At 41.9% G+C, this 27,535-nt stretch overlaps 1 protein-coding gene across 7 annotated transcripts in view; it reads right to left on the bottom strand.

Moving 5' to 3' along the window:
• Positions 1-27,535, bottom strand: part of LOC137377017 (inner centromere protein A-like) — a 104,737-nt gene that overhangs the window by 67,294 nt on the left and 9,908 nt on the right. For all 7 annotated transcript variants that reach the window (XM_068046153.1, XM_068046150.1, XM_068046151.1 and 4 more), the window contains one exon: positions 22,073-22,228. In XM_068046153.1, the coding sequence (XP_067902254.1) occupies positions 22,073-22,221 (149 nt within the window). In that variant the 5' untranslated portion in view covers positions 22,222-22,228. The remainder of the gene's footprint in view (positions 1-22,072; positions 22,229-27,535) is intronic.

The following is a 27,535-nucleotide window of genomic DNA, read 5'->3' as shown; positions in this document are numbered from 1 at the left end:
CATCTAAATACTTCTTAAATGTGCATATACTAGAGTCCTGACAGTGATCATTTTATATTTATATAAATACAGTATATTTTATAATAATCACTCAAGACCTTCTTGGTCTCTGCATCTCAACTGCTCACTGGATAAACTTGCAGTAAGTATATCAACCTGTAAAGCAGGAATCTAGGTAATGTATAACAAAATTTTCTGAGCCTTCGGACAATTGTTGTTTATTTTAAGCAATACAGATACTGGTACAGTGTGGCACAACCTGTCTGGGCACAACTCCATGGGTTTCTGTTTAACGCGTGACCAAACAATCACTGACTTCGTGGCTATAATCATCTTTTTAAACAATCTTTCAAGTCCAATTAATACTGTGTGTGTCCAACCCGGACCCGGCCCGACCCAACCCGAGCCCCAAAGCCAGACTGGACCCTGACGCATGTCGTCGGGTCCCGGTCAGGTAGCAGGCCTTTAGTGCTGTGGACTTCAAACTGGGACTGGAAACTTAGTGCTGTTAACCAGGGCAGTGGTTATTCAACATTGGGTTCAGCCAAAGCAAGCAGCTGCAAATGGAAATTGAAACACTGTCTAGGCCATGGAGCTTTCAGGTAGAAACTTAACAGGATTGCTTTTTCCAACTTAATATCTTGACAACATTAAATTGGAGAAAGTTCTTGCTCATCACAAGTAGTTGAACAGCACAATAGCTTTCATAGTGTTAAGAGTAGTTGCAGACATAGTACAGTGTGGTCTCAATACCTTAAATGCACATTGGTGCACCATAGATGCCAAACGTGATAATTTTTCTAACTTTGAAGGAGAGTGGGGTGGATCAAAAAGGGTGTGAAAAGTAACATTTTGGTTCCAGGTCTTGAGCAGAAATGCAAGATATGTACAATTTACAGACTGGAATTAAACAGGGAACCCTGGCTAGTAGTTTACTGAAATATACCACAAACTATCATGGCACCTACCACCTGATCAGACCACATAAATCACCATCAAATTTGGCTTTACTATGCCAAAACTGCTCACCATGAGGATCATCCTAGAATGTAAATACAAACTGCGCTCACCTGCCGTCTCCATCCTGAGCAAGTGTGAGGAGTTCCTAGACATGGAAACCAGTCAGTCTGCTGCCTCTGCTACTTCCTTCCCTTTCCTTCGTCCACTGGGCCACAGTGGTCCCAGCCTCTCATCTTTTTCTAATTTCTCTATCTCTCCATTTGCCCTCAGAGCTCATCTTGTCCAAGAGATCCATCTCTTGCTCCCTTGACCCTACTTCCACCAAACTGACCATCCAAATTCACTTCCTGAGGCCCCCCACACGCCACCATTTTAGCTGATATTGTTACGCAAGAACATACATAGGAGTAGCTCACACGACACCTCAAGCCTGCTCCACCATTCAGTTAGATCACAACTGATCTTCAACCTCATCTCCACTTTCCCTGCGGATCTCGAGTCCAAAAATCTATTGATTTCAGAATTGAATATACTTATTGACTAAGCACCCACACCCCTCTGGGGTATAGAATTATAAAGATTCACAATCATCTGAGAGAAGAAATTTCTCTTCTCAATCCCAAATGCCCCCTAGTTCTAGACTCTCCAGCCAGGGGAAACAGCCTCTCAGCATTTCCCCTGTCAACCCATCTCAGAATCTGATGTTTCAATGAGATGGCCTCATTCTTCTAAATGCTGGAAAGTATAAGCCTATTCTATTCTTTCTCCCCTCATAGGGCAACCCTCTCATCCCTGAAATTAATGTGGTGAACCTTCGTTATACCCCAAGGTAAGAATATCCTTCCTTAGCTGTGGAGACTAAAACTGTGCACTGTACTCCAGGCGTGGTTCCACCAAAACCCTGTACAATTGCTTTAACACTTCCTTACTCTTGCAATAAAGGCCAACATACCATTTTCCTTCCTAACTGCATGCTAACTTTGTGTTTCACGGACAAGAATGCACAAACCCCTCTAAATACCAACAATTAAGAATTTTTCACCATTTAAAAATATGCTGTTTTTCTATTCGTTCACAAAGAAAATAATTTCCCCACATTATACTTCATCTTCCGTCTTCTGACTCACTTAACTTATTATCCCTTTGAAGAGTGTCTTCTTCTCAACTTGATTTTACAGCTGGCTTTGTATTGTCAGCAACCTTGGATACATCAATTACTTAGCTAAAAGGGACTGAGTATATACATTGTAAATAGCTGAAGTCCCAGCACCATTCCTAGCTGTACCCCACTAGTAACAGCCTGCCAATTTGAAATTGACCTACTTATTCCTACTGTTTTCTATCCTTTTAACCAACCAATCCACTATCCATGCTAATATATTAGCACAAAAACAAACCCTCATCTTGCACAAGAAGCTTTTGTTTAGCGCCTTATCAAATGTCTTTTGAAAAATATAACATACTATGTCAACTGGTTTCCCTCCATCTACCCTGCTAGTTACACACAAAAATTTTGATCAAAAACTTTCTATTTCATAAAACCATATTGACTGTCTAAATATGATTTACAAAGTGCCTTATTAACACCTCCTTAATAATGGATTCCAGCATTTTCCCAACAACTGGCATCAGGCTTAGTGGCCTGTAGTTTCCAGTTCTCTCTCTCCTGGCTTTCTTGAATAGCAGTGTTACTTTTTCTACTTGCCAATCCACTAGAACTGTTCCAAAATTCCCTCGATGCTGGAGGATCACAACCAGTACATCCACTATCTCTCCAACCACCTGCTTTAGAACCCTAAGATGTAGGGCATAGAGTCCAGGGGATTTGCTGGCTATTAGTCCCATTAATTTCTTCAGCACTTTTTCTTTATTGGTATCAATTACCTCAAGTTCCTCACCCTCATTGGACCCTTGGTTCCCACTATTTTGGTATGCTTGAGTTCTCTTGTGGGAAGACATACAAAATATCTAATGCCTCTGCCATTTTCTTATTTCCCTTTATAATTTCTTCTGTCTTTGCCGCCAAAGGACCCATGGTTACTTTCGCAACTCTCTTTTTATATACCTACAGAAGCTCTTACAATCTGTTCTTGTATTTCTTGCTAGTTTACTCAAATTCTGTTTTCTCTCCAATTTTTGGTCATTTTCCTGGTTTCTGAAACTCTCCCAATCCTCAGACTTGCTGCTCTTCCAAATAATATTATGAGCCTTTTAATCCAAAACTATCCTTAACTTCTTTAGTTAATCACAGATGGATCACTTTTCTTGTGGCATATTTATTTGTTGAGAACACAAGAAATGAGAAGTAGGCCATATGGTCCCTCTTGCCTACTCTGCCATTTAATATTTAAGTGTTCTTCATTGCTCATCTTCTGTCATACCTTTTTACCTAATTTCCCAATCTACCTTAGCCAACTCACCCCTCATACTTATGTTATTGGCTTTAAGTTTAATTTGCTAGTTTTGGACTTATGTACTCAAACTCAATGTGAAATTCCATCATATTATGATCACTTTTCTCCAGAGGATCCCTTACTATGAGATTACCAATTAACCCCATCTCATACACCAGAGGTTCCGTGACACATTGTTGTACAAAATTGTCTCGAATGCATTCCATGAACTTGTCCTCCAAACTTTGGTTTTAATTGATTTGTTCAATCTATATGATTAAAGTCCCTCACAATTATTGCATCGCCTTCATTACAGGCTCCTCTTATTTCTTGATTATACAGTTGGACAAAGTATTAGCTAGTTAGGGGACCTATAAACTACATCCAATGTTTTCTGCTCCTTATTTCTTATCTCCATCCATGTTGATTCGACTTCCTACTCTTCCAAGCCTAGATCCTTCCTCACCACTGTCCTTGTCATCTTAACTATCAGGGCTGCCACCACTCGAAAACCCTTTGGCATTGTCATTTTAAAACAAATACATTGGAATATTTAGTTCCTAACCTTGGTCACCATGCAATGACATCTCTAATTGCTATTAAATCAAACTCATTTATTTCTATTTATGCCATTAATTTATCCATCTTGCTACATATGTTTTTATCATTCAGATAAAGCACTTTAACTTTTTACCCCTTTTGCCCAATTTGATCTTATTCGTTAATGCACTATTAGCACTAAACTGTTTGTCCCTTCCTTTCACAAGCTGCTCATCTTTACCCAAATCACTACACTGCTCTATGGCCTTGATAATGCTTAGGAATCAAAACCTGTCTCACACTAGAGACTACCACCTGTCTGGCTCTGCTTATTAATTTGAACCCTAGCTCCTCAAACACCCTCAGCAGAACGTCATTCCAACTATGGAGTTGGATCCTACATGAGCCATAACAATCTGATCCTCCCCTTCCCACTTCAAATTCTTCTCAAGCCATGAGATGTCCATAGCCCTGGCACTGGGCGAGCAGGAACTCCCAGTCGTAACCAGAGAAAACAGAATCTATCCCCTGACTATACTGTCCCCTATTACATTCCCATTCACTCCTGTACCATGGTGCCATGGCCAGTTTGCAGACTTTGCCCTCATCCACAGGAAGTATGAACCTTACACCTGTTGGATAAGGGAAAAGGCCAAGACTGCTCCAGCACTGCACCTGCCTAACTTGTAGTCACACCCTCCCGTCCCTGACCACTACCCAGACCTGCATCACTTCCTAACTCAAGGGATGTGAATGCCTCCTAGATCAAAGCGTCCAGGTAACTCTTCCCCTTCCCTGATGCCCTGCAATGTCTACACTTCGGGCTCCAACTCAACAACTCTGAGCTGAAGTTCTGAGATGCGGACACTTACTGCAGATGTGGGGATGTCTGGGGATCGCAATGCTTTCCACAAACTCCTATAAGCTGCAGTTGCAGCACACCACCTGTACTGACATCCCTATAGAACGGTGTTTTATTCAAGTCAAAGTTCACATATTTAATCAACTTAGCTTAATGATTTTTGTTTAACTAATCTAGTTATAACTTTAATTAGATCAAGTAATTAAATATTTACTTGTAATACAAACCACATTCGGTATTGGAGGCAAAAAGCAACACCTCCTTCCCCACTGCACCAAATTTGTGCTTTCAAACTTCAACACTGTCTATGATGCACTCTTATGAATACTCTTGTATCAAACGGTAGTCTTTCTCTTTCCCCCCCCACCCACCACCCCCTCAAATTTCCTGTCATTACTCCTCTCTTCAAAAGACTAATCCCAGACCTCTGGCTTTGCGAACTACTGTCCCATCTCCAATTTGCCCTTCCTCTCCAAAGTTCCCACATATGTCACCTCCCAAAGCCATGCCTATTTTTTCCCACAAGTCTACATTTGAATCTCTCCAATTGGGTTTCCACCCCTGCCACAGTACTAAGACAGCCCTGATCAAAGTCACAAGCATCCTACGTGACTGTAATCATAGTAAACTATTACTCCTTATCCTTCGCGACCTGCCTGTCCTCTGATAGTTGGCCACAACATCCTCCTTGTATTATAATCTTCAAAGTTCTGTGAATAATTTCAAAGAAATTATTCCTTTTGATTGGAAAAATGCACATCACTTTGCTATTTAAGAAAGGTGGGAGAATAACCAGAGAATTCTAAACCTAACATCTGCTATTGGAAAATTAATCTATAACTAAGGATAGGGATATTGAACACCTTGAAAATTTTCAGCCAATCGGAGAGAGCATGGATTTGTAAAGGGCAAGTCATGCCTGACAAATCTGATTGAATTTTTTTTGAACAGGTGACTAAAGTAGCGGACAGGGGAATGTCTAAGGATGCTACTTATATGGACTTCCAGGAGGCATTTGACAAAGTCGCTCATAAGAAACTGTTAGCTAAAGTTGAAGCCCATGGAATTGAAGGCAAATTATTGACCTGGTTCAGAAATTAGCTGAGCAGCTTGAGACAGAGAAGGGATAATGGTTAAGTACTGTAATTGGCAGGATGCGATTAGTGGTGTCCTCTCCAAGGATCTGTGTTGAGGCCTCAACTATTCAAAAAAAAAAGATAGGCAGCACTGTAAGCAGTGTAGATGGAAACATAAAACTACAAAGAGAGATACTAATAGCTTAAGCGAATGGACAAAACTAGTAAATGGATTTCAGTGTAGGAAAATGTGAGATCATCCACTTTGGACCTAAATAAGATAGAATTCCTAAATGGTGAAAAGCTAGAAACAGGGGAGGACCAAAAAAAGACTTTGGGTCCATGTACACAGATTAAAATGACAATAACAGGTACAGATAATCAAAAAGGCTAATGGAATGTTGGCCTTTATATCAAAAGTACCAGAATACAAGGGGGTAAAAGTTATGCTATAGCTGTACCAAACCCTGGTGGGATCATACCTGGAGTATGGAGAGCAGTTCTGAGCACCACACCTTAGGAAGGATATACTGACCTTGGAGGAAATGTAGTGTAGATTTACTAAAATGATACTTGGACACCAAGGGTTAAATTACAAGGAGGAATTATACAAAGTAGTAGCTGTTCTGATGAAAAGTCATAGACCTGAAACATTAACACTTTCTTTCTCCACAAATGCTGTCAGACCTGCTGTGTATTTCCAGCACTTGGTCTTTATTACACAAAGTAGAGTTGTATTCCCTGGAATTTAAGAAGTTGACGGGGCAACTTTATCAAAATTTTCAAGATACAAAAGGAACAGATAGGATAGATAGAAAAGAAACATCTGCGGGTTGAAGAGTCTAGCACTAGAAGGCATAGTGTGAAGATTAGAGCCAGATCTTTCAGGAGTGAAATTTGAAAATACTTCTGCACACAAAGGGTGGCCAAAGTTTGGAACTCTTCCAAAAATGGCAAATTTATGCTCGATCAATTGTTTAATTTAAAATTGGTAATAGATAGATTTGTTATCCAAAGGTTATTAAGGAAAATGGGCATAGGCAGATCTGCTGTGATCTTACTAAATGCAGAATTGGTTCAAAGGGCTAAATGGCCTGCTCCTGCCCCTATGATCCAAAGCTTCTCCTCCATCATCTAGCTGGGTGGGACTGCCCTTGCCTATTAACAGATAAGTGCAAGGTAGAACATTTTGGTAAGAAAGGTGGTCATAAATTATTTGGGAAATAAGATCTAAATGGGGTACAGGAGCAAAGGAATCCGGGGATACAAAGACAAATCACAAAAAGTAGCAACACAGGTAAATAAGGCATTTAACAAAGGAACAGGAGCAGGCCATTTAGCCCTTCGAGCCTGAAGTCATGGCTAATCTGATTTTAAAAAAAGCCAACCAAGCACTGGAAAAAAAAAAGTAGAGAATTCATTCTAAATTTGTATCAAACTTTGGCTAGACCAACTTGTAGTGTACAGTTCCAGTCACCAGGTTACAAAAAGGTGACAGAGGCACTGCAGAGGGTGCAAATAAGATTTACATAAATTACAAGATTTACCAGAACTGCAATCAGGAAACAAACAGGCTAGATCTCTCTTTTGAAAAGAGAAGGCTCATAGAGGTTGTAGACCTAGTAAAAACATACAGGAACTTAGCTGAAACAAAGGGTTAGTTACACATAATTACACTGTCGAAACATAGTGGGGTTGGGGAGAAAGGGGAACAGCAAAGATGCTAGCAGACTCACTGTCCTTGCACATACCAGATAAAGGTGTCGCTATGGACACAAGATACGATTAGACTCACAGTAGACAATGGGAAACTGCAAAGAAATGAACCACTGAGCCAAATAAGGAATTATGTCATTATACCAGACCCTGATCAGTAAGAGGGGAGGGTCTTGGAAACTAGATTTAACCCGACTGAAATTAGGGAAGGCACGAGAACCCTGGGGAAGAACACTCGAGAAGATACCCGAGCCAAGGGCTCAGAGAACCGAAGAGCAACCGCAAGTCCGAGACTGATCACCTCGTGCGTTGACAGGTAATATACTGTGCAAGTAGTGAGAGCTTGTACTTGATGATTTAGTGGGAATAAAATATTGATATATCTTTCACCAATCAGCTTCCTTGGACTCTAAGAGTTTATGCAGATTAGGTACAACATAACTGGCGCCTGAACAGGGACTTGGTTGAAGTGCTATTTCAAGTTATTTTGAATAGTCTCAGAGTTCGAACTAATCTAAAAAACAAAGTTACGAGTTTGACGGATCGGATTGGTGAACGGTTGAGTAATTAAATAGACAAAGCAAGACAATGGTTGAGTAATTATGGCCCTGGCCAGGCCACAGCGGGAGTTGGAACTCCGGAAATATTTGCAGGGCAAGTGGCCTTTATGGATAGAGTTTGCAGTTAAGCAGTACACAGGCCAGGGGTCCGTTGGGGTACAGCATTGAGAGGATGCGCATATCCGCCAAGCCAAACGGGCACCTAAATTAGTGAAAGCCTCTGCTTGTATGAGGGAATTAGATGAAAAGGAAAGGGAGAATGAAAGATTGAAGGAGTTGCAGAAGTTAGAAAAAGAAAAAGAATGAGTGGCATGATAGGGCCCTGAAGGCAGAAACAGTTAGTGCAGCACAGGTGGTGCATTTAAGCCAATTCCAGTCTCAGGCTGAAAAAGCTGAATATAGTCGTAATAAGGTTGAGGGGGAAAGCGGACAAGGCGAAGAACAGCTCGAGTGGAACAGAAACACCGACTTACAGACCGCATTGACGGTTCTGCACCACTCACAGACGGAGTGGGTGTACTAGTCAGATCATACCAAATGTCTTCAGGGGATAAGTAAACTAGTCTCAACTGTCAGCGCAAAGGGGTATAATATGCACGTTTGCGGATTGGGAAGATGATGACTGACAATTTTAAATCAGGTCGACTTAGCAGATAAGGCCAGTACGTACCAGAACGATGGTTACAGTCCTTGGGATGACCCACCCCCAGAACCACCTGAACCCCCAATCGAGACTTCAGCCCCCACCCTGGCCTTATCTATGGGCCCAATAACAACTGGGGGGCCAGAGGGCTCAGTGACTAAGTTTATGGCAGAGTGACATAAAAAGACTGTTTTAGTGAAATTTCAAGTGAGTAAAAACAAGTTACTGTGTCTTTTGATTTGAATGTGTAAATGTTGGAAGCTTCCACAAATGAAATGCAAGTCCTTGGGATGTACAGCTTGTGTTCTATAGAACTGACAGTCGTTAACTCGTCGTCTGGCCTTAATATTGAATGCATGAATCTGTTACTTGTGTTTTTGTTTTTACAAATGTGTATATTTTGTGAGAACCTTGAGTCATGTTTTGGTTGTGAACTAGTTGAACCAGTGTGTTCCTTGGCATCGGGACAGGGAATTTGACACAGATTTTGATACTTTGAATTCATAACCCATTACAGGAATCAATTTTCTAAGTTGCTTGGAATTGAGAGCGTGAAAAGTGATTGGTGAGTGTATTCATTTAATTTTAAGATTGTGCACCCAGGAATTGAATATAAAATTGAATTATATTTTAAGTTAAAGTTTTTTTTATTTTAAGAGTTGGTTTTGCAACTGTGAAAAGGCAATGAACAATTTTCTATGAGATAAGCTTCAGCCTTGAAGGTCTGAAGATGTCTGGCAGAGATCCAATTTGAAGTTTAAAAACACTGCTTTAATTGGAGTTCCAGTTTTAAATCCTTTTTTTTGCAGTTTAAATTAAAGACATGTTTTACTGACTGTTTTAAGTAGCAAATGTCAGGAATTGGATATTGGTTTAAGGGAGAGAAGGATAAACAAAGGAGATATGGGAATGATTCTGTTTAAAGTTTAAGCAGCTGGTGTTAAATCTTTCATGTTAAGAATGTTAAATAACTTTCTTTACTTTTTGGTTTTATTACAGTCATTTGAAAAGGCGCCTGAAGAAAGAAAAATGACGTAAATTACCAATTTTCTTTTTAAAAAGCACCTGCTGTTCTGTTCTGTGTGTAGTTCATAAGCATTATAAGTTAATAAGTCTGAATTAAGCTCAACTTAACAGGTCAGTTAAAAAAAAAAACTGGAAATTTCATTTGTGGCCACAATAAACTCAAGTTTATTAAGTCAAGTTTTGGGGCAGTCTTTAATTCCGGACAGAAGACCCGCGCATATAACATGGACAGTTTTGATTTTTAAATGTTTATTGCTGTGAATTGAAATTTGGAATCATCTTTGTTGTATAAAAAAAAAATCCTTGGATTAGAAACCTCTTACAAAAGATGCTCAAAGTTTGTAAACAATTGGAGTTTAATCTAAAATGCTGTCTTTCCTGATCGATATGCTTTCCTTTGAAGTTGATAATGTTAATGATTTTGTTGTTTTCAAACCCCAAAGATACCAAAAGAATTGAAATAAAAGTTTAAAATGGAGTGTAGTTCTTTCAGATCAGAAAAAAGTTATGCGAAGTGACACAGCTTAGAACATTTTGCTCCGCCCCCTTGGAGACAAGCAAAAAATTAACCCAGCTGCAGCTGTTGGTTTTCCATTTAATCCACCACACAATTTTTGCATTGCTGAGTGTAAAATTTAAATATATTGGACATCAAATTTTAAATTTCTAAATTGACAGATATAATTGGACAAATGAACCCATTGGGCTTCGGGGCAGAGCAATGGATTCGGTGTTTTTTTTTTTAAAAGCAGGTGACAGTAGGTTCCAAGGCCACATGAGAACTGATGCCACAGCAAAAGATCCAGCAGCTTTAAGAATTTAAGAACTTAATTGCAGACAACAAATGCCACAGCATCTTTATCAAAGAGCCAAATTGCTTGAGAAGGAGAGATAGTTGCAAGCACTTCTGTCTTTAATGTAAAAAAGTACAATACCATCAAGTCTGGACATAAGTGGCGCAGTGGTTAGCACCACAGCCTCACAGCTCCAGCGACCCGAGTTCGATTCTAGGTACTGCCTGTACAAAGTTTGCAAGTTCTCCCTGTGACCACGTGGGTTTCCGCCGGGTGCTCCAGTTTCCTCCCACAGCCAAAGACTTGCGGGTTGATAGGTAAATTGGCCATTGTAAATTGCCCCTAGTGTAGGCAGGTGGTAGGGGATGTGGTAGGGAATATGGGATTAATGTATGATTGGTATAAATGGGTGGTTGATGGTCAGCACAGACTCGGTGGGCCGAAGGGCCTGTTTCAGTGCTGTATCTCGAAATAAAATAAAACAAACAATTTAATTGATGGGAGTGGTTATTTAAAGGACTCAAAGGGAAATTTATCTGACATTTAAGAGGACAATCAAAGTTTTAAAAAACAAAAACAGTCCAAGTGGTTTACTGTGTTGGACATTAGCAATGGGTTCTGGTCCATACTATTGGCACAAGTGTCAATATAAATTTGCGTTTACATTCCAGGGACAACAGTACACTTGGACGTGTCTCTCCCAGGGATTTCATAATAATCTGAGATGCCACTAGTGGTTGGCACAGAGTAAGGAGGAGCACTTCAAGCTACTGGAGGAGCTCCTTTGACTCCTCTGGAAGGTTGGAGTGAAAGATAACCCTAAAAAGGCACAGATAATGAAATTAAAGGTCTCCTATTTGAGAATAGTGATAACACAGAGAAAGCACGAGATAGAGCAGATGCAAGTCAAGACAATCCTCGAAATCCCCCTACCGCAAGATATTAAGGCTCAGAGATCATCTTTGGGCCTCGTTGGGTAAAGCAGGAACCATATTGATGGATTTGCCTTAAAAGCAGCCCTTTTATATGATCTCCTGAAAAAGAACTCCAAGTGGGTATGGACACCAGAGTGTACGTCAGCGGTTGCAGAATTAAAACAGGTGCTGGCCACAGCCCCTGCGCTACGGGTGCCAGACCCATCCCTACCCTTTGCCCTCAAGGTCTCTACCACAGATAATATCTTAACGGTATTGCTTCAGGAAAAACATAGTCGATTTTTCCCAGTGGTGTACGCATCTTGCCTATTAACATCAGTAGAACAGGCCTTCACAGTGTGAGAAAAACACTTGCTGGGCGTCTTCTGGGCAATTCAAAATTTTACTTATATTGTCGGCCTCAGCCCCGTAACTATCCTGACTAAACAGACGCCCATCCAGTTTTTACTGGATGGATGACTGAAGGACGGTAATGTTATTCAGAATCATATCGCGCGGGGGACCTTGCTCTTGCAAGGTAGAGACATTTCGATAAAAAGGGCAAGGACGACTACATGCCTCGTGGTCAATTTAACATACCACAGCGAACCCCATGGGTGTCAGGTTTTGACAGCAAAGGCCCTCAAGGGACCTTTTGTGTCAAAATTCATTGGGGGGTGTACAAGGGAAGGAGCCAGCAATCAAAATTTTTGTTGACTGTTCCTCTGCAGTGGAGGATGGGATTAGGCAGACAGGGTGTGGATTACATGTACAGGAAGATGGAAGTCCCAGACTCAGACGAACTTTGGTGGGTCTTTCTTGTAAACGTTACTATCGGACAACGGGTATGTATCGAATGCCCAAAAGAGACCACATTAAGGCACCCACTGGGAATGAGGGAGTAATAAAAGGAAAGAGGCGTAAACATAGTTTAGTGAATGCGCAGCTACAGTCTTTAATATGGGAACTTCAATTGTTAATACTATAGATTTGGAAAATGTGGACCAGAAGGTTAGAACTCTGTCAGCTAGTAAAGGATATTTTGAAAAAGGAGCAAAAGGAACAGAGTGGTGCAGCTAAAGTAGGACAGGATTTGACGAACACAGTGACAGGACTGGAGAGTGTACTGGAAGGTCATTCTCGTACTATTAATGATATAATAGAAAAGGTAAAGGCAGTCCACAATGTTTCAAATAATGAATGTGTTTGTAATACATACAGTTCGTGGACGTTAGAACAAACGGGGGAAAATTAGAGGCAAATTGGTGCGGGACAGGTGCCAGCTTGGATAAATGACACCCAGTTGGAGTACTTAGCTGGTCACACAAATGATAAAATTACCAGGTGCCAACTCAGAAAACTTGTTAAGGTATGGAAAGATCAGGGGTGTGTAAATACAAGATCTATGCGTATTGGAGTAGTGTTGGGAATACCTGTAATTCCAAGAGATAAATTAGGGATGCAACTAGAAGTAGAAAATATAGGGGTGAGAAGGGGAAAAGATTACATAAAATACAATGATATATTACCCCATGTTGTGGAAATTGGAAAAGAGATAGTTGGAATAACATTGTGTAGTCTGGAAAACCAGGTAGTCATGTCCTCATCCTATATATAAAACAGCAGAGTCAAAATGTGGATTTAATGCCACTGTGAATTGCACCATGGAAACTAGGAAAGCATTGTCAGGGCTAACCCATGTGGCCTCTATGGGAAAGGGGAGATATTGCTTAACCACCGCAGTGAAGTACCACCAGTATGGACATAACTGGGCTTGTCCAGTGAGCAACAGTATATTCTGTTTCAACCCACAAATACTAACCAGAGTAGGAAAGATGGAGTTGGTAGACATACATAAATGAAAGACAGAAATGATAACTGTGACAAAGTATTAAGGGGGACTTGATAAATTACCTCCGGGAATACAAATATACTATTTAGCCATTGCCCACACACTTGGGTAAAGAGAGGCAGCAATTAGAAGCCATTGCTGCAGTGTAGTACAATATGGAACAACAGTTGAAGAAGCTACAAGGTGAGATTGACGAGATAAACGATTCTACTTGGTGGGAGGACTTATGGAACTGGGGGTCAAATGTGCAGCCACACCCCTGGTTTAGAATTATCTCCCATGCCCTGATAGTGGTTTTGGTTATCATGGCGTTATATGTGACATACTTAATTTGGAAACTTAAGAAATTGAGTAGAGAATGTAAGAGGATGTATGAACGCAGGACAGCTACCTTAAAGGCAATAGATACTTAAAATGAAATTGCGACGGTATTATGTTCGCACAAGTGACTGTGCAATAGTGATGCTTAAATTGTGCTTTCTTTAACATTACACTGCTTATGCTTTTGCTTTGAAAATGAAATGAAATTGTAATTGCACAAGTGTACTACCCAAGAGAAACGAGTGAGAGATCCCTTGGGCATAGCCTGCAGATCAAAGGGGGGACTGCAGACCCAGTAAAAACACACAGTAAAAGCATAAGAACTTAGTTGAAACAAAGGGCTAGTTACACATAATTACAGTGTGTCGAAACATAGGGGGTTTTGGGTAGAAAGGGGAACAGTAAAGATACTAGCAGACTCACTGTCCTTGCACGTACCAGATAAAAGGTGTCGCTATGGACACGAGATATGATTAGACTCACAGTAGACAATGGGAAACTGTAAAGAAATGAATCACTGAGCCAAATAAGGAATTATGTCATTATACCAGACCCCTATCAGTAAGAGGGGAGGGTCTTGGAAACAAGATTTAACCCTTGACTGCAACTAAGGAAGGCACGAGAACCCTGGGAAAGAACACTCAAGAAGATACCTCTGAGCCAAGGGCTCAGAACAGAAGAGCAACTGCAAGTCCAAGACTGATCACCTCGTGCCTTGACGGGTAGTACACTGTGCAAGTAGTGAGAGCTTGTACTTGTACTTGAATTAGTGGGTGAATAAAATATTGATATACCTTTCACCCATCAGCTTCCATGGATTCTTTAAGTCTAAGTACAGATTAGGCACAACAAGGTCTTAAATTATGAAAGAGTAGACATAGCTTGTGGCAAGAGCAAAACTAAACTAAAGGCCATCAATATGAAGTAGACACAAAGAAACCAAATGGAAAATGCAGAAGAAACTTCGAGAATCATGGAATGCTAACAGCCAGGAGGCTGCCATTCAGCCCATTGTGTCCATGCTGGCTCTCTGCAAGAGCAAATCAGCTAGCCTCACTCCCCTGCCCTTTTCCCTGTAGCCTTACAAATTTTCTCTCAGATAATTATCCAATACCTTTGAAAGCCACAATTGAATCTGCCTCCACCACGCTCCTCAGACAGACAGTGCATTCCAGATCCCAACATTTTCTGCATAAAAAGTGTTTATCATATCGCCATTGGTACTTTTGCCATTCACCTTAAATTGGTATCCTCTTGTTCTCAAGACTTCTGGCAATGGAAGTTTCTCCCTATCTACTCTGTCCAGAACCTTCATGACTTTTAACACCTCTATCAAATCTCCTCTCAACCTTCTCCTCCAAGAACAGCCTCAGCTTCTCTAATCTATGCACGTAACTGAACCTTAGTGGGAACCATTCTTGTAATTCTTTGCTGCACTCTCTCTAAAGCTTCCACATCCTTCCTAAAATGTTGTGCCCAGAATAGGCTCCAGTTGAGGCCAAACCAATGTCTTATTAAAAAAAGGTCCACCATAACCTCCTTGCTTTTGTACTCTATGCCTCTATTTATAAAGCCCAGGATCCCATATGCCTTATTGACTGCTTCTCAACCTGCCCTGCCACCTTCAACGATTTGTTCACATATACCCTCCAGGTCCCTCTGCTCATGCAACCCCTTTAGAATTATATCTTTTAATTTATATTGCCTCTCCTCATTCTTCCCAACAAAATGCATCACTTTACACTTCTCTGCATTAAATTTGATTTGCCACATGTCCACCCATTCCACTAGCCAGTCTATGTCCAATTGAAGTCTATCACTATTCTCCTCACAGTTCACAATACTTCCAAGTTCTATGTCATCTGCAAATTTTGAAATTGTGCCCTGCACACCCAAGTCTAGGTCATTAATATGAATCAAAAAAGGGGTCTTAATATCGACCCCTGGGGAACCCCCTTATATACCTTCCTCTACTCTGAAAAACAATCATTCACTGCTACTCTGTTTCCCATCACTTAGCCAACTTTGTATCCACGCTGCCACTGTCCCTTTTATTCGATGGGCTTCAACTTAAAGCCTGCTTGGATATAAAATTAAAACCTAACCCGGACTGGGCCCAACCTGACCACAGCCAACCCGAACCGGGCCAGAGTCCTTCAATTTTTTCATGCCCAACCTGACAATATCAAACATGTTATTAGCACAGAAAAAAAATTGCGCCAAAACGTAGATTAAAAAGAAAACAATACAAAACAAAACCTGACCACAGCCAACCCGAACCCGACTCGAGCCCGAATGCTGGACACAGAATATTGACCCAACCCGGACCTGACATTTAGTCAGCTTTGGGTTGGGTAGCCAGGCTTTACTTCAACTTTGCTGACACGTCTGTTAAGTGGCACTTTATCAAATGCCTTTTGGAAGTCCATGTACACCACAACCAGGCGCAGTGGTTAGCACCGCAGCCTCACAGCTCCAGCGACCCGGGTTCAATTCTGGGTACTGCCTGTGTGGAGTTTGCAAGTTCTCCCTGTGTCAGCGTGGGTTTTCTCCGGGTGTTCCGGTTTCCTCCCACAAGCCAAAAGACTTGCAGGTTGATAGGTAAATTGGCCATTATAAATTGCCACTAGTATAGGCAGGTGGTAGGGAAATATAGGGACAAGTGGGGATGTTTGGTAGGAATATGGGGTTAGTGTAGGATTAGTATAAATGGGTAGTTGATGGTCGGCACAGACTCGGTGGGCCGAAGGGCCTGTTTCAGTGCTGTATTACCCTCATCAACTCTGCGACCTCATCAAAAAGCTCAAAATTAGTTAAACACGATTTGTCCTCAAAAAATCCATGTTGGCTTTCCTTAATTAATCCAAGTGACTTAATTTTGTCCCGGTTTATCATTTCTAAAAACTTTCCCACCGGTTAAACCAACTGGCCTGTAGCAGCTGGGCTTATTTTTTGAACAAGGGTGTAACCTTTACAATTCTCCAGTCCTCTGGCACCACCCCTGTATCCAAGGCCGATTGGAAGATTGTGGCCAGTGCCCCCGCAATTTCCACTTTTACTTTCTTCAGTATCTTCAGATGCATCTCATCTGGTGCTGGTGATTTATCAGCTTTTAATTACAGCCAACCTTTCTAATACCCAAGATATCAATTTTTAGGCCATCCTACCTCCTCTTTCACCATGACCAGCAGCATCTTCTTCCTTGGCAAAGACAGATGTCTTCTGTCTCTATGCATAAATCTCCTTTTTGGCCCCTAATAGGCCCTATGCCTTTTCTCATCCTTTTACTACTTGTATGCCTTTTTGGATTCCCTTTTATGTTAGTTGCCAGTCTCTTCTCATACTCTGCCTCATTTTTCTTCCACCTCCCATCTGAATTTTCTATATTCAGCCTGGCTCTCACTTGTATTATCAACCCGACATCTGTCACACACACCCTTTTTCTGTTTCATCTTTCTCTTTTGTCATCCAGGGAGCTCTGACTTTGTTTGTCCTACCTTTCCCGCTCATAGGAATGTACCGCGACTATACTCGAACCATCTCTTTAAAAGCAGCCCATTGTTCACTTACAGTTTTGCCTGCCCATCTTTGATTCCAATTTAGCAGGGCCAGATCAGTTCTCACCCCATTGAAATTTTTGCCCTTCCCCCAATTAATGTTGTTTATTCTGGATTGCTCCTGGATCTTTTCCATAGCTAACCTAAACCTCATGTTACTCTGATCACTGTTCCCTAAATATTTCCCTACTGACACTTGATCCACCTCATTCCATCGAACCAGATCCAGCCATGCCTCCTCCCTCATTGGACTGGAAACATACTGATCTAGAAAGTTCTCCTGAGCACATTTCACAAACTCTTTCTCCCCCGCCCCCCTCTGCCCTTTACACTATTACTATCCAAGTCTCTATCAAGATTATTAAAGTCCCACATTGTAACTATAGTCCTTGCACTTCTCCAATTTCCCTGCAAATTTGTTCCTCCATACCATTCTGACTAGTTGGTGGCCTATAGAATACAGCCAGCAGTGTAATGGTACCTCTAACCAACAGATTCTGCCCTTGGCCCCTCTAAAACATCCTCTCTCTCCAGCACCAATATTCTTTTTAATCAATACCGACACCCCTCCTCTTTCCTTCCCCATCTTTCCTGAACACCTTGGACCCAGGAATATTTAGAACCCAGTCCTGCCCTTTTGAGTCAGGGTCTCCGTTATCACCACATCATATTCCCACTTGGCTATCTGTAGCTGCAGCTCACAAATCATATATACCACACACTGTGCGCTCACATTCATGCACAGTAAAACTAATTCAGACTTTATGTTCTCTTACTCTGATCCTACTTAATTCCTTACTATTTCTTATTCTAGTGCTATCTCGTGTCTCCCAATTCTTTGTGCAATTTGTTTTTCCGCTATCTCCTGGCCCCTATCCCACTGCCAAGTTAGTCACCTCTCTCCAAAAGGACTAGCAAACTACCCCGCAAGGACATGGCTCCAGCTCTGTTCAGGTGCAACCCAACCAGCCTGCACAGGTCCTACACCTCTCAGAACCGGTCCCAATGTCCCAGGAATCCAAAGCAGTCCTCCTGCACTCTCTCCTGTCATGTGTTCATCTGTTCTATCCTCCTATTGCTGTACTCACTAGCACTGAAAGTAATCTAGCTGGTTTCTTTCACAGCTCCCTAAAATCTGCCTATGTACTGAAGTTCCCATCCTTAAGTGACCCAAAGAACGTGAAGCTAATAATTTTTAGTGATGCTTCACATGCTAATCTTGCTGATGGGTATTTGATTATAGATGGTTTCATAATGTTCTGATGGGTGAAAATGGGAAATGTTGCCCTTTAGCTACGGAGATTTTTGAGTGAGGAGCTATATGTTTGTAATCCTTTTACTCTGCATAATAAATATGAAACTGAGTAAAGATAGGCTCAAGCATTATCCTTCCATAACAAGCTTTCTGGAGTTCAACAGCCTGCAGGACCTCAGCCTTTCATTGGTACGGATATGTATCACAACTGCTGGCTGTTCGCCTTACCCCCCCTCAATGCTCTGCAGATGCTAAGTGGCTGCTTGACCCTGGCACCAGGGTGGCAACACACTGTCCTGGATTCACATCTGCAGCTGCAGAAAGACCTGTCTGTTTACCTAACTATAGAACTGTAGAATCCCCCATCACTAGTACTTTCTCAATTTTCCTCTTACCCCCCCTGTAGAGCTGAACCAGCTGCAGTGTGGCTTAGGCTGCACTCCCCAGAGGAACTATCACTCATCAGTATTCAGAACTGAATACTTATTGGAGAGCAAGATGCACTAACTGCCTCGCCCTCCTCGACGGCCTGGCAGTTACCCATTCCCTCTCTGCCTGCATACCTTTAAGCTGCGGGTTGACCACTTCCAGAAACGTGCTATCCATGAAGCGCTCAGCCTCATGGATGCTCCAGTGACTCTAGCCTCCACTCAAGCTCTAAAACCAGGAGCTCAAGCTCCTCCAGCTGATGACATTTTTTGCACGAGTTGTCCAAGACACAAGCAGCATTCTGGAGTTCCCACATTACAGGATGTGCATTCTATGGAACAGAGGATCCCTGCCATGCCTCTATTTATATACATAAAAACATACGCATTAGGAGCAGTTGGAGGCCACTCAGCCCCTCAAGCCTGCTGCACCATTCAACAAGATCGATTGTAACCTCAACTCCACATTCCTGCCTAGCCCCAATAACCTTCCACCCCTTGCTTATCAAGAATCTATCTACTTCTGCCTTAAAAATATTCAAAGACTCTGCTTCCACTGCCTTTTGAGGAAGAGTGTTCCAAAGACTCAACCCTCAGAGAAAAAATTTCTCATGTCTTAAATGGGCAACCCTTTTTTTTTTAAATACAAAAAGCAACACCTAGTTCTAGATTCTCCCACAAGAGGAAACAGCCTTTCCACATCCACCCGGTCAAGACCCCCCACTATATTACATGTTTCAATCAAGTCACCTCTTACTCTTCTAAATTCCAGTGGATACAAGCCTAGCCTATCCAATCCAATCTTTCCTTGTAAGACAGCCTGTCCATTCCAGGTATTAGTTAAGTAAACCTTCTCTGTACTGCTGCCAATTTATTTACATCCTTCCTTCAATAAGGAGACCAATACCACAGTACTCCAGATGTGGTCTCATTAATGCCCTGTATAGCTGAAGCATAACCTGCTTAATTTTGTATTCAATTCCCCTAGCAATAAACGATAATATTCTATTAACTTTCCTAATTACATGCTGTACCTGCATTCTAACCTTTTGTGATTCATGCACTAGGACACCCTGATCCCTCTGCATCTCAGAGCTCTGCAATCTCTCACCATTTAGATAATATTCTTTTTTATTCCTCCTGCTAAAATAGACAATGTCGCATTTTCCCACATTATACTCTATTTGCCAGGTCTTTGCCCTCTCACTTAACCTATCTATATCCCTTTGTAACCTCTTATACCCTCTTCACAACTTACTTTCCTACCTATCTTTGTCTCATCAGCAAATTTAGCAACCATACCTTTGGTCCCTTCATCCAAGTCATTTTATATAAACTGTAAAAAGTTGAGGCCCCAGCACTGTTCCCAGTGGCACACCAGCGTTATGTCTTGCCAACCAGAAAATGACCCATTTATGCCTACCGTTTCTTGTTACCTAACCAATCTTTTATCCACGCCACTACATTACCCCCTACAGTATGAGCTTTTATTTTCCGCAATAACCTTTGATGTGGCACCTTATCAAATGTCTTCTGGAAACCCAAGTATAGTACATCCACCGGTTCGCCTTTTATCCACAGCACATTACTTCTTCAGAGAACTCCTATAAATTGGTTAAACATGATTTCCCTTTCACAAAACCATGTTGACTCTGCCCGATTACCGTGAATTTTTCTCAGTGCCCTGCTAGAACGTCTTTAATAGCTTTTAACATTTTCCCTATGACAGATGTTAAGCTAACTGGCCTGTAGTTTCCCGCTTTCTGTCTGCCTCCCTTTTTGAATAAAGGAATTACATTTGCTGTTTTCTAATTTTATTTTATTTGTTTGTGGGATGTGGGCATCTCTGGCTAGGCCAGCATTCATTGCCCATCCCTAATTGCCCTTGAACGGAGTGGTTTGCTGGGCCATTTCAAAGTGCATTTTATGAGTCAACCACATTGCTGTGGGTCTGGAGTCATATGTAGGCTAGACCAGGTAAGGATGGCAGATTTTCTTCCTTAAAAAGGAATTAGTGAACCAGATGCGTTTTTCAACAAATCGATACTGGTTTCATGGTCACCATTAGACTAGCTTAATTCCAGATTTATTAATTGAATTCAAATTTCACCATATGGATGGTGGGACTCAAACCCATGTCCCCAGAGCATTAGCCTGGGCTTGGGATTACGAGTCCAGTGACAATCTCATGGAACCTTCCCAGAATCTAGGAAATTTTGGAAAATTAAAAGCAACACATGAACCATCTCACTAGCCACTTCTTTTAGGACCCTACGATGAAGTCCATCAGGACCGAAGGACTTGTCAACCCGCAGCTCCAACAATTTGCTCAGTACCACTTCCCTGGTGATGGTAATTTCCTTTTACTAGACTAACTAAACTTAAACAGAAGTAAACGAAGACTTATAGAAAAAAAGGTGAGCAGTCAACATCCTTCCTTACGCTGACAAAACTGTTTTAAATCCTATTCCCTGATGCTCATTCCGCTATGTCCCTGAACTCTTTCAGCTGCATGCTCCTCACTGAACAACCTATCTGCTGCCCTGTGACAGTTTTTTTTTGATCTGCTCTCACATTGCTCTTTGACTCCTGCCGCTGCTCTCATCTGTGATCTCCAGCAATGTTTTCCCTCAGGCTCGCTGTCTGACTCCTCACCATTGCTCTTATCTGTCGGTCCATGGCACTGTTTTCCTTCAAGCTCGCTTGTTCTCTAGTTGACCAAGTGGTGCAAATGTGGAACTCGCTACCACAGGGAGTAGTTGAGACATATAATATAGATACATTTAAGGGGAGGCTAGATACGTATATGAGAGAGAAGCAAATATGTTAATAGGAATTAGGAGGAGGAAGGATGGGTGGTGCCTCAAGTGGAGCATAAACGCCAGCATGGACTGGTTGTGCCAGATGGTCTTCTGAACTGTACATTCAATTTAATTCTATGTAATTAAATAGCTCTTTCAAAGAGCACAAGCACAATGGGCTTCTGTGCTCTAAGATTCTATTCTGTGTGGCTTTGTCAAATTTAGTTCGATAATGCTCCTTGAAGCGCCTTGGGATGTTTTACAACATTATATAAATGCAAGTTGGTATTGTTGCCAAACATCATTTTGGTCAACTCAACTAATATACCTCTTGCTCAACATACTACCACTCAAGAAATGAGCATTATTCACACCTGATGAACATCTTCTTGGCCTCCTCCTGGATTTCTTCCAGCCATACTTGATTTACTTTGAAATCTTCCAGAAGAGCATTGAGTTTCTCACCAAAAAACTTCAGCACGTTATCAGTGTCCACTAATGTGATTGCTGTTCTTGAAGCCATCGTGTCCCTGAATTGCAAAAAAGCAAAGTTAAAGAGTTGACAGAGTAACCAAATGCAAGTGGCTTAACCTACCCAATTAAAATTCTAGCTTTATAATCTAAACATTATAAAACTTACCCATAGAAAATGCAAGCAAGGATACACCTGACTGAAAAAGGCTCATTCTCCAAGAATTGTTAGTCTGTGCACCTACAACCCCATAAAGATCATGAGCAGATTACTATCAGTGCTATTTGCAAATCACAGCCAGGTCAGCAGTTGAATCATAATTGGTCTTAGCATCTTCCAACATGGAAGGGCAAGAAAGAAGTACAGTGGCAGTAAGTAGTACTAGAAGATATAGAAGAATTGAAGATAATTGTAGAAAATAAATTGTTTCTGGAAAATAAATGTACAAGTTACCAGGCAATGATATGCAGAAAGGCTGCTGATAGAATTATAGAATGATATAGCACAGGAGACCATTTGGCCCATCGTGCCTGTTCTGGCTCTTTGAGAAGAACTATTCAAATAGTTCCATTCCCCTAATAAAAACAAAGTGCTGGAAATATTCAGCAGGTCAGGCAGCATTTTTGGAGAGAGAGAGAAAAATAGAGTTAACGTTTCAGGTCTGTGACCTTTTATCAGAACTGGCAAAAATTAGAAATGAGCATGCGAAAAGGGCAGCCTGTGGGGGGTGGGGGAAGGGGAAGACAACAAAAAAGGGAAGGTGCGCGATAGGGCAGAGGTCAGGGCAGATTAACTGATAAGGAGGTCACAGAGTGCTTACAGTTGTGTTTAAAGACAAAGCACTAGTCCAGAGAGAGTGTTAATGGCAGAATAATTAACAGATCTGTTCAGAAGCAAAAATCTGAAAAACATGTTTAAAACAGGCCCATGGTTATAAAATAAGACAAAACAAAAAAGCAGTCATGCTCTGAAATCAGAAGATAAGGTGCTGTTCCACAAGCTTGCGTTGATGTTCACTGGAACACTGCAGCAGGCCCAGGACAAAATTGTTGGCAGGGGAGCAGAATGGTGAATTAAAATGACAGGCAACCGGGAAGCTCGGAGTCATGCTTGTGGACTGAGCGGAGGTATTCCACAAAGCGGTCACCCAATCTGCAGTTGGTCTCCCCAACGTAAAGACGACCACATTATGAGCGGCAAATACAGTATACTAAATTGAGAAGTACAAGTAAATCACTGCTTCACCTGGAAGCGTTTGGAGCTCTGGACGGTGAGGAGAGAGGAGGTAAGTGGGCAGGTCTTACATCTCCTGCGATTGCATAGGAAGGGAACAAGGTGTTGGGGATGACGGAGGAGTGGATCAGGGTGTCACGAAGGGAACAATCCCTTAGGAATGCTGGCGAGAGGAGAGGGGGAAGATGTGTTTGGTGGTGGCAACACACTGGAGGTGGCAGAAATGGTGGATGATCCTTTGGATGCAAAGGCTAGTTGGGTGGAAAGTGAAGATAAGGGGAACCCTGTCGCCATTCTGTGAGGGAGGGGAAGGGGTGAGGGCAGAAGTATGGGAAATGGGCCGTACACGGTTGAGGGCTCAGTCAACCACAGTGGGGGTGGGGGGAGAATCTTCAGTTGAGGAAAAGAAAAAGATATACCAGAAGCACTGTTGTGGAAGGTAGCATCAGAACAGATGTGTCAGAGACAGAAACTGGGAGAATGGAACGGAGCTCTTACAGGGGGCAGGGTGCAAGGAAGTGTAGTCGAAGTAGCTGTGGGAGTTGCTGGACTTATAATGAATATTTGTAGACAGCCTATCCCCAGTGATGGAGACAGAAGTCGAGGAAGGGAAAGGAAGTGTCAGAGTTGGACCACGTGCAGGTGAGAGAAGGGTGGAAATTGGAAGCAAAGTTGAAGTTTTCCAGTTCAGGGCGGGAGCAGGAAACAGCACTGACAGTCATCAATGTACCAGAAAGAGAGAGTTGGGGGAGGGAGCCCAAGTAGGACTGGAAAAGGAATGTTCAAAAAAAAACCCCCAAAAAACAGGCATAATTGGGACCAATGCAGGTACCCATAGCAACACCTTTTATTTGGAGGAAGTGAGTGAAGTTGAAGTAGTTGTTGGAAGTGAGAGCAGGTTCAGCCAGACGGAGAAGTGTGGTGGCAGATGGGAACTGGTTAGGCCTCTGTTCAAGGAAGTAGCAGAGAGCTTTTAGACCATCCTGGTGGGGGAATGAGGTATAGAAGGGATTGGATGTCCATAGTGACGAGGAAACAGTTAGGGCCAGCAAACTGGAAATTGTCAAAATGAGGTAGGGAAAAAACAGAAACTAACAAAAGGTCACCAACCTGAAACATTAACTCTCTTGCTCTCTCCCTACAGATGCTGCCAGACCTGCTGAGTATTTCCAGCATTTTCTGTTTTTACTCCTCTTAACGTTCTCTACTGTAAAGTGAGCAGCCCCAGTTTCTCAAGTATCGCCACACAACTGAAGTCTTTCATCACTGGTACTATTCCATTAAATTTCCTCTATCCTCTCAAAGGACCCCGACATCTTTCCAAAAGAGTGGTGCCCAAAATTGGTCACACGACTCCAGCCGGAACCTAACCAGTGTTTTATAAAGCTTTAACAACTTGCTAATGTCAGAGAAATTAGTAGAGGTTCAAACAATTTTTCCAAACCAACTGAATATATAAATTGTGCTGGGGAAATTGGACAGCAGCCAACGTTGCAGTTCTATTCAAGAGAAAAATGATCAACTGAATTAGCTATAGTTCAAGTCTAATATGAGCAGTGGGTGAACTTTTAAAATTCATAATTCAAAAAATAAAACTAGTTGAGCGTTTAGAAATACATGAGAAATTTAGAAAATTGCTACAGATTCTCTCTCCTCCACACAAAGCAGAAGTCAGCTGACCCATGAGCTGTTAGCCAAGATCACCAGAGCACACAGAAGAACTCCAGATGGCATATGAAGTAGCAAACTTCAGGAGTAGAGCCAATGTTTGATTTCAGACAATTAGTTTATTATTCTTCCCTTGACCACTCATCATCTCCATCCTTCTTCCCATCGAGCTCTGTTTAAATTTGTACAGATATTTAGTACACATATGCTAAAAGGCTTTTCTGCTTGCTGGCTTTGGAAGAATTCACAGAATCACAATAGTTACAGTGCATAGAGGCCATTCGGCCCATCGTGTCTGCACCAGCTCTCCAAATGAGCATTTCACCTAGTGCCATTCCCCTGTCTTCGCCCCATAACCCTGCACATTCTTCCTTTTCATATAACTGTCCAATTCCCTTTTGAATGCCTCGCTTGAACTTGCCTCCACCACTCAGGCAGTACATTCCAGACTTTAACCACATACTGCATTAAAAAGTTTTGACTCGTGTAGTTTTCGCTTTTTTTTTTAAACAATTACTTTAAATCTTGTGCCCTCATGTTCTTGATCCTTTCATGAGTGGGAAGAGTTTCTCCCTGTCTACTTTGTCCAGAACACTCATGTTTTTGAATACCTCTATCAAATTTCCTCTCAGCCTTCCCTTCTCCAAAGGAAACAGTCCTAACTTCTACAATCTATCTTCATAACTGAAATTCTTCATACCTGGAACCATTTCCGCACCATCTCGAATGCCTTTACATCCTTCCTAAAGCGCAGCCCCCAAACTGGACTCAATAGTCCAGCTGAAGCTGAACGAGTCTTAAACAAGTTAAGCATAACCTTGCTCTTATAATCTATGCCCCTATTAATAAAGCCCAGGACACACTATGCTTTATTAACTGTGCTCTCAACCTGTCCTGCCACCTTCAATGACTTATGCACATACACCCAGGTCCTTCTGCTCCTGAACCCCATTTTATATTGTCTCTTGTTCTCATTGTTATGAAGGTACTTCGATATTTTTGGTTAGGTTTTTTTGAGAACTCATTTAAATTGTGGAGATGGATTCATTGGAAGGCTAAAGATTTCATAGAAGCTGGACTTTGCTTTGTTGTTGACAGTTCATTGAAAGGACACAGATGTTGTTTAAAAACAACCTTGCTGGAAGTCATGTGCTTTAAACTGAATAAACAATAGAAATCTTGGTGACCTGGGGATGTTCATAGAAAAGCCACATGTCAAGGTTTATGGAGGTCAAGAGGTTGACTTTCTGTTTGGGGGCTTTAGATATTGTTTTCAAGTCAGTTGGGGTGTGAACTATTTTGAAGACAGTTGGTTTCCCAGCTCACCTCTTTCTCCATCTCTTGGAAGAAACCCTACAAAGACCCAATGTGGGAGAGCTAAAATCCCTGGTGCTGCATCTAGTCATAGTGTCGTACAGCATAGAAACAGGCCCTTCGGCCCACCACATCCATGCCGACCATAATGCCCATCTATACTAATCCCACCTGCCTGCATTAATTCCATATCCCTCTATGACTTGCTCATTCAAGTACCTGTCCAAATGCCTCGTAAATGTTGCTACTGTTCCTGCCTCCACCATCTCCTTTGGCAGCTCATTCCAGATACCCACTATTCTTTGTGTGAAAAATTTACCCCTTTGATCCCATTTAAATCTCCTCCCTCTCACCTTAAATCTATGTCCTACCATGGGAAACAGACTCTGGCTATCTGTCCTATCTATGCCTCAATATGTCCCCGCTCAGCCTCCTTCGCTCCAGGGAAAACAGACACAGCCTATACAATCTCTCCATACAACTCAAGCCCTCCAAACCAGGCAACATCCTCGTGAATCTTTTCTGCAGCCCCTCTAGCTTAATCACGTCTTTCCTGTAGCGCGGCAACCAGAACAGCACGCACTACTCCAAATGCGGCCTAACCAACGTTACGTACAACTGTAACATGACATCCCAACTCTTCTACTCAATGCCTCGGCCAATGAAGGTAAGCATGCATATGCCTTCTTCACCACCCTGTCTACCTGTGTTGCCACTTTCAAAGAACTATGTACTTGCACCCAAAGGTCGCTCGGCTCAACAACACTCCCCAGGGCCCTGCCATTCACTGTATATGTCCTGCCCTGGTTTAACTTCCCAAAATGCATCACTTTGCACTTGTCTGCATTAAATTCCATTTGCCAATCCCTTGCCCACTTTCCCAGTTGATCTATATCCTGTTGTAACCTTAGACAATCTTCTTCACTGTCCACTATACCACCAATTTTGGTGTCATCTGCAAACTTACTAATCATGCCCCCTACATTCACATCCAAGTCATTAATATATATGACAAACAACAGAGGGCCCAGCGGCACACCACTAGTCACCGGCCTCCAACCTGAAAAACAACCCTCCACTATCACCCTCTGCTCATCACCAAGCCAATTTTGTTTCCAGCTGGCTGGCTCACCCTGGATCCCATGTGCTC

This window comes from Heterodontus francisci, chromosome 14, assembly GCF_036365525.1.
Source record: "Heterodontus francisci isolate sHetFra1 chromosome 14, sHetFra1.hap1, whole genome shotgun sequence".
NCBI lineage: Eukaryota > Metazoa > Chordata > Chondrichthyes > Heterodontiformes > Heterodontidae > Heterodontus > Heterodontus francisci.
This window is presented reverse-complemented; position numbering and strand designations above follow the sequence as displayed.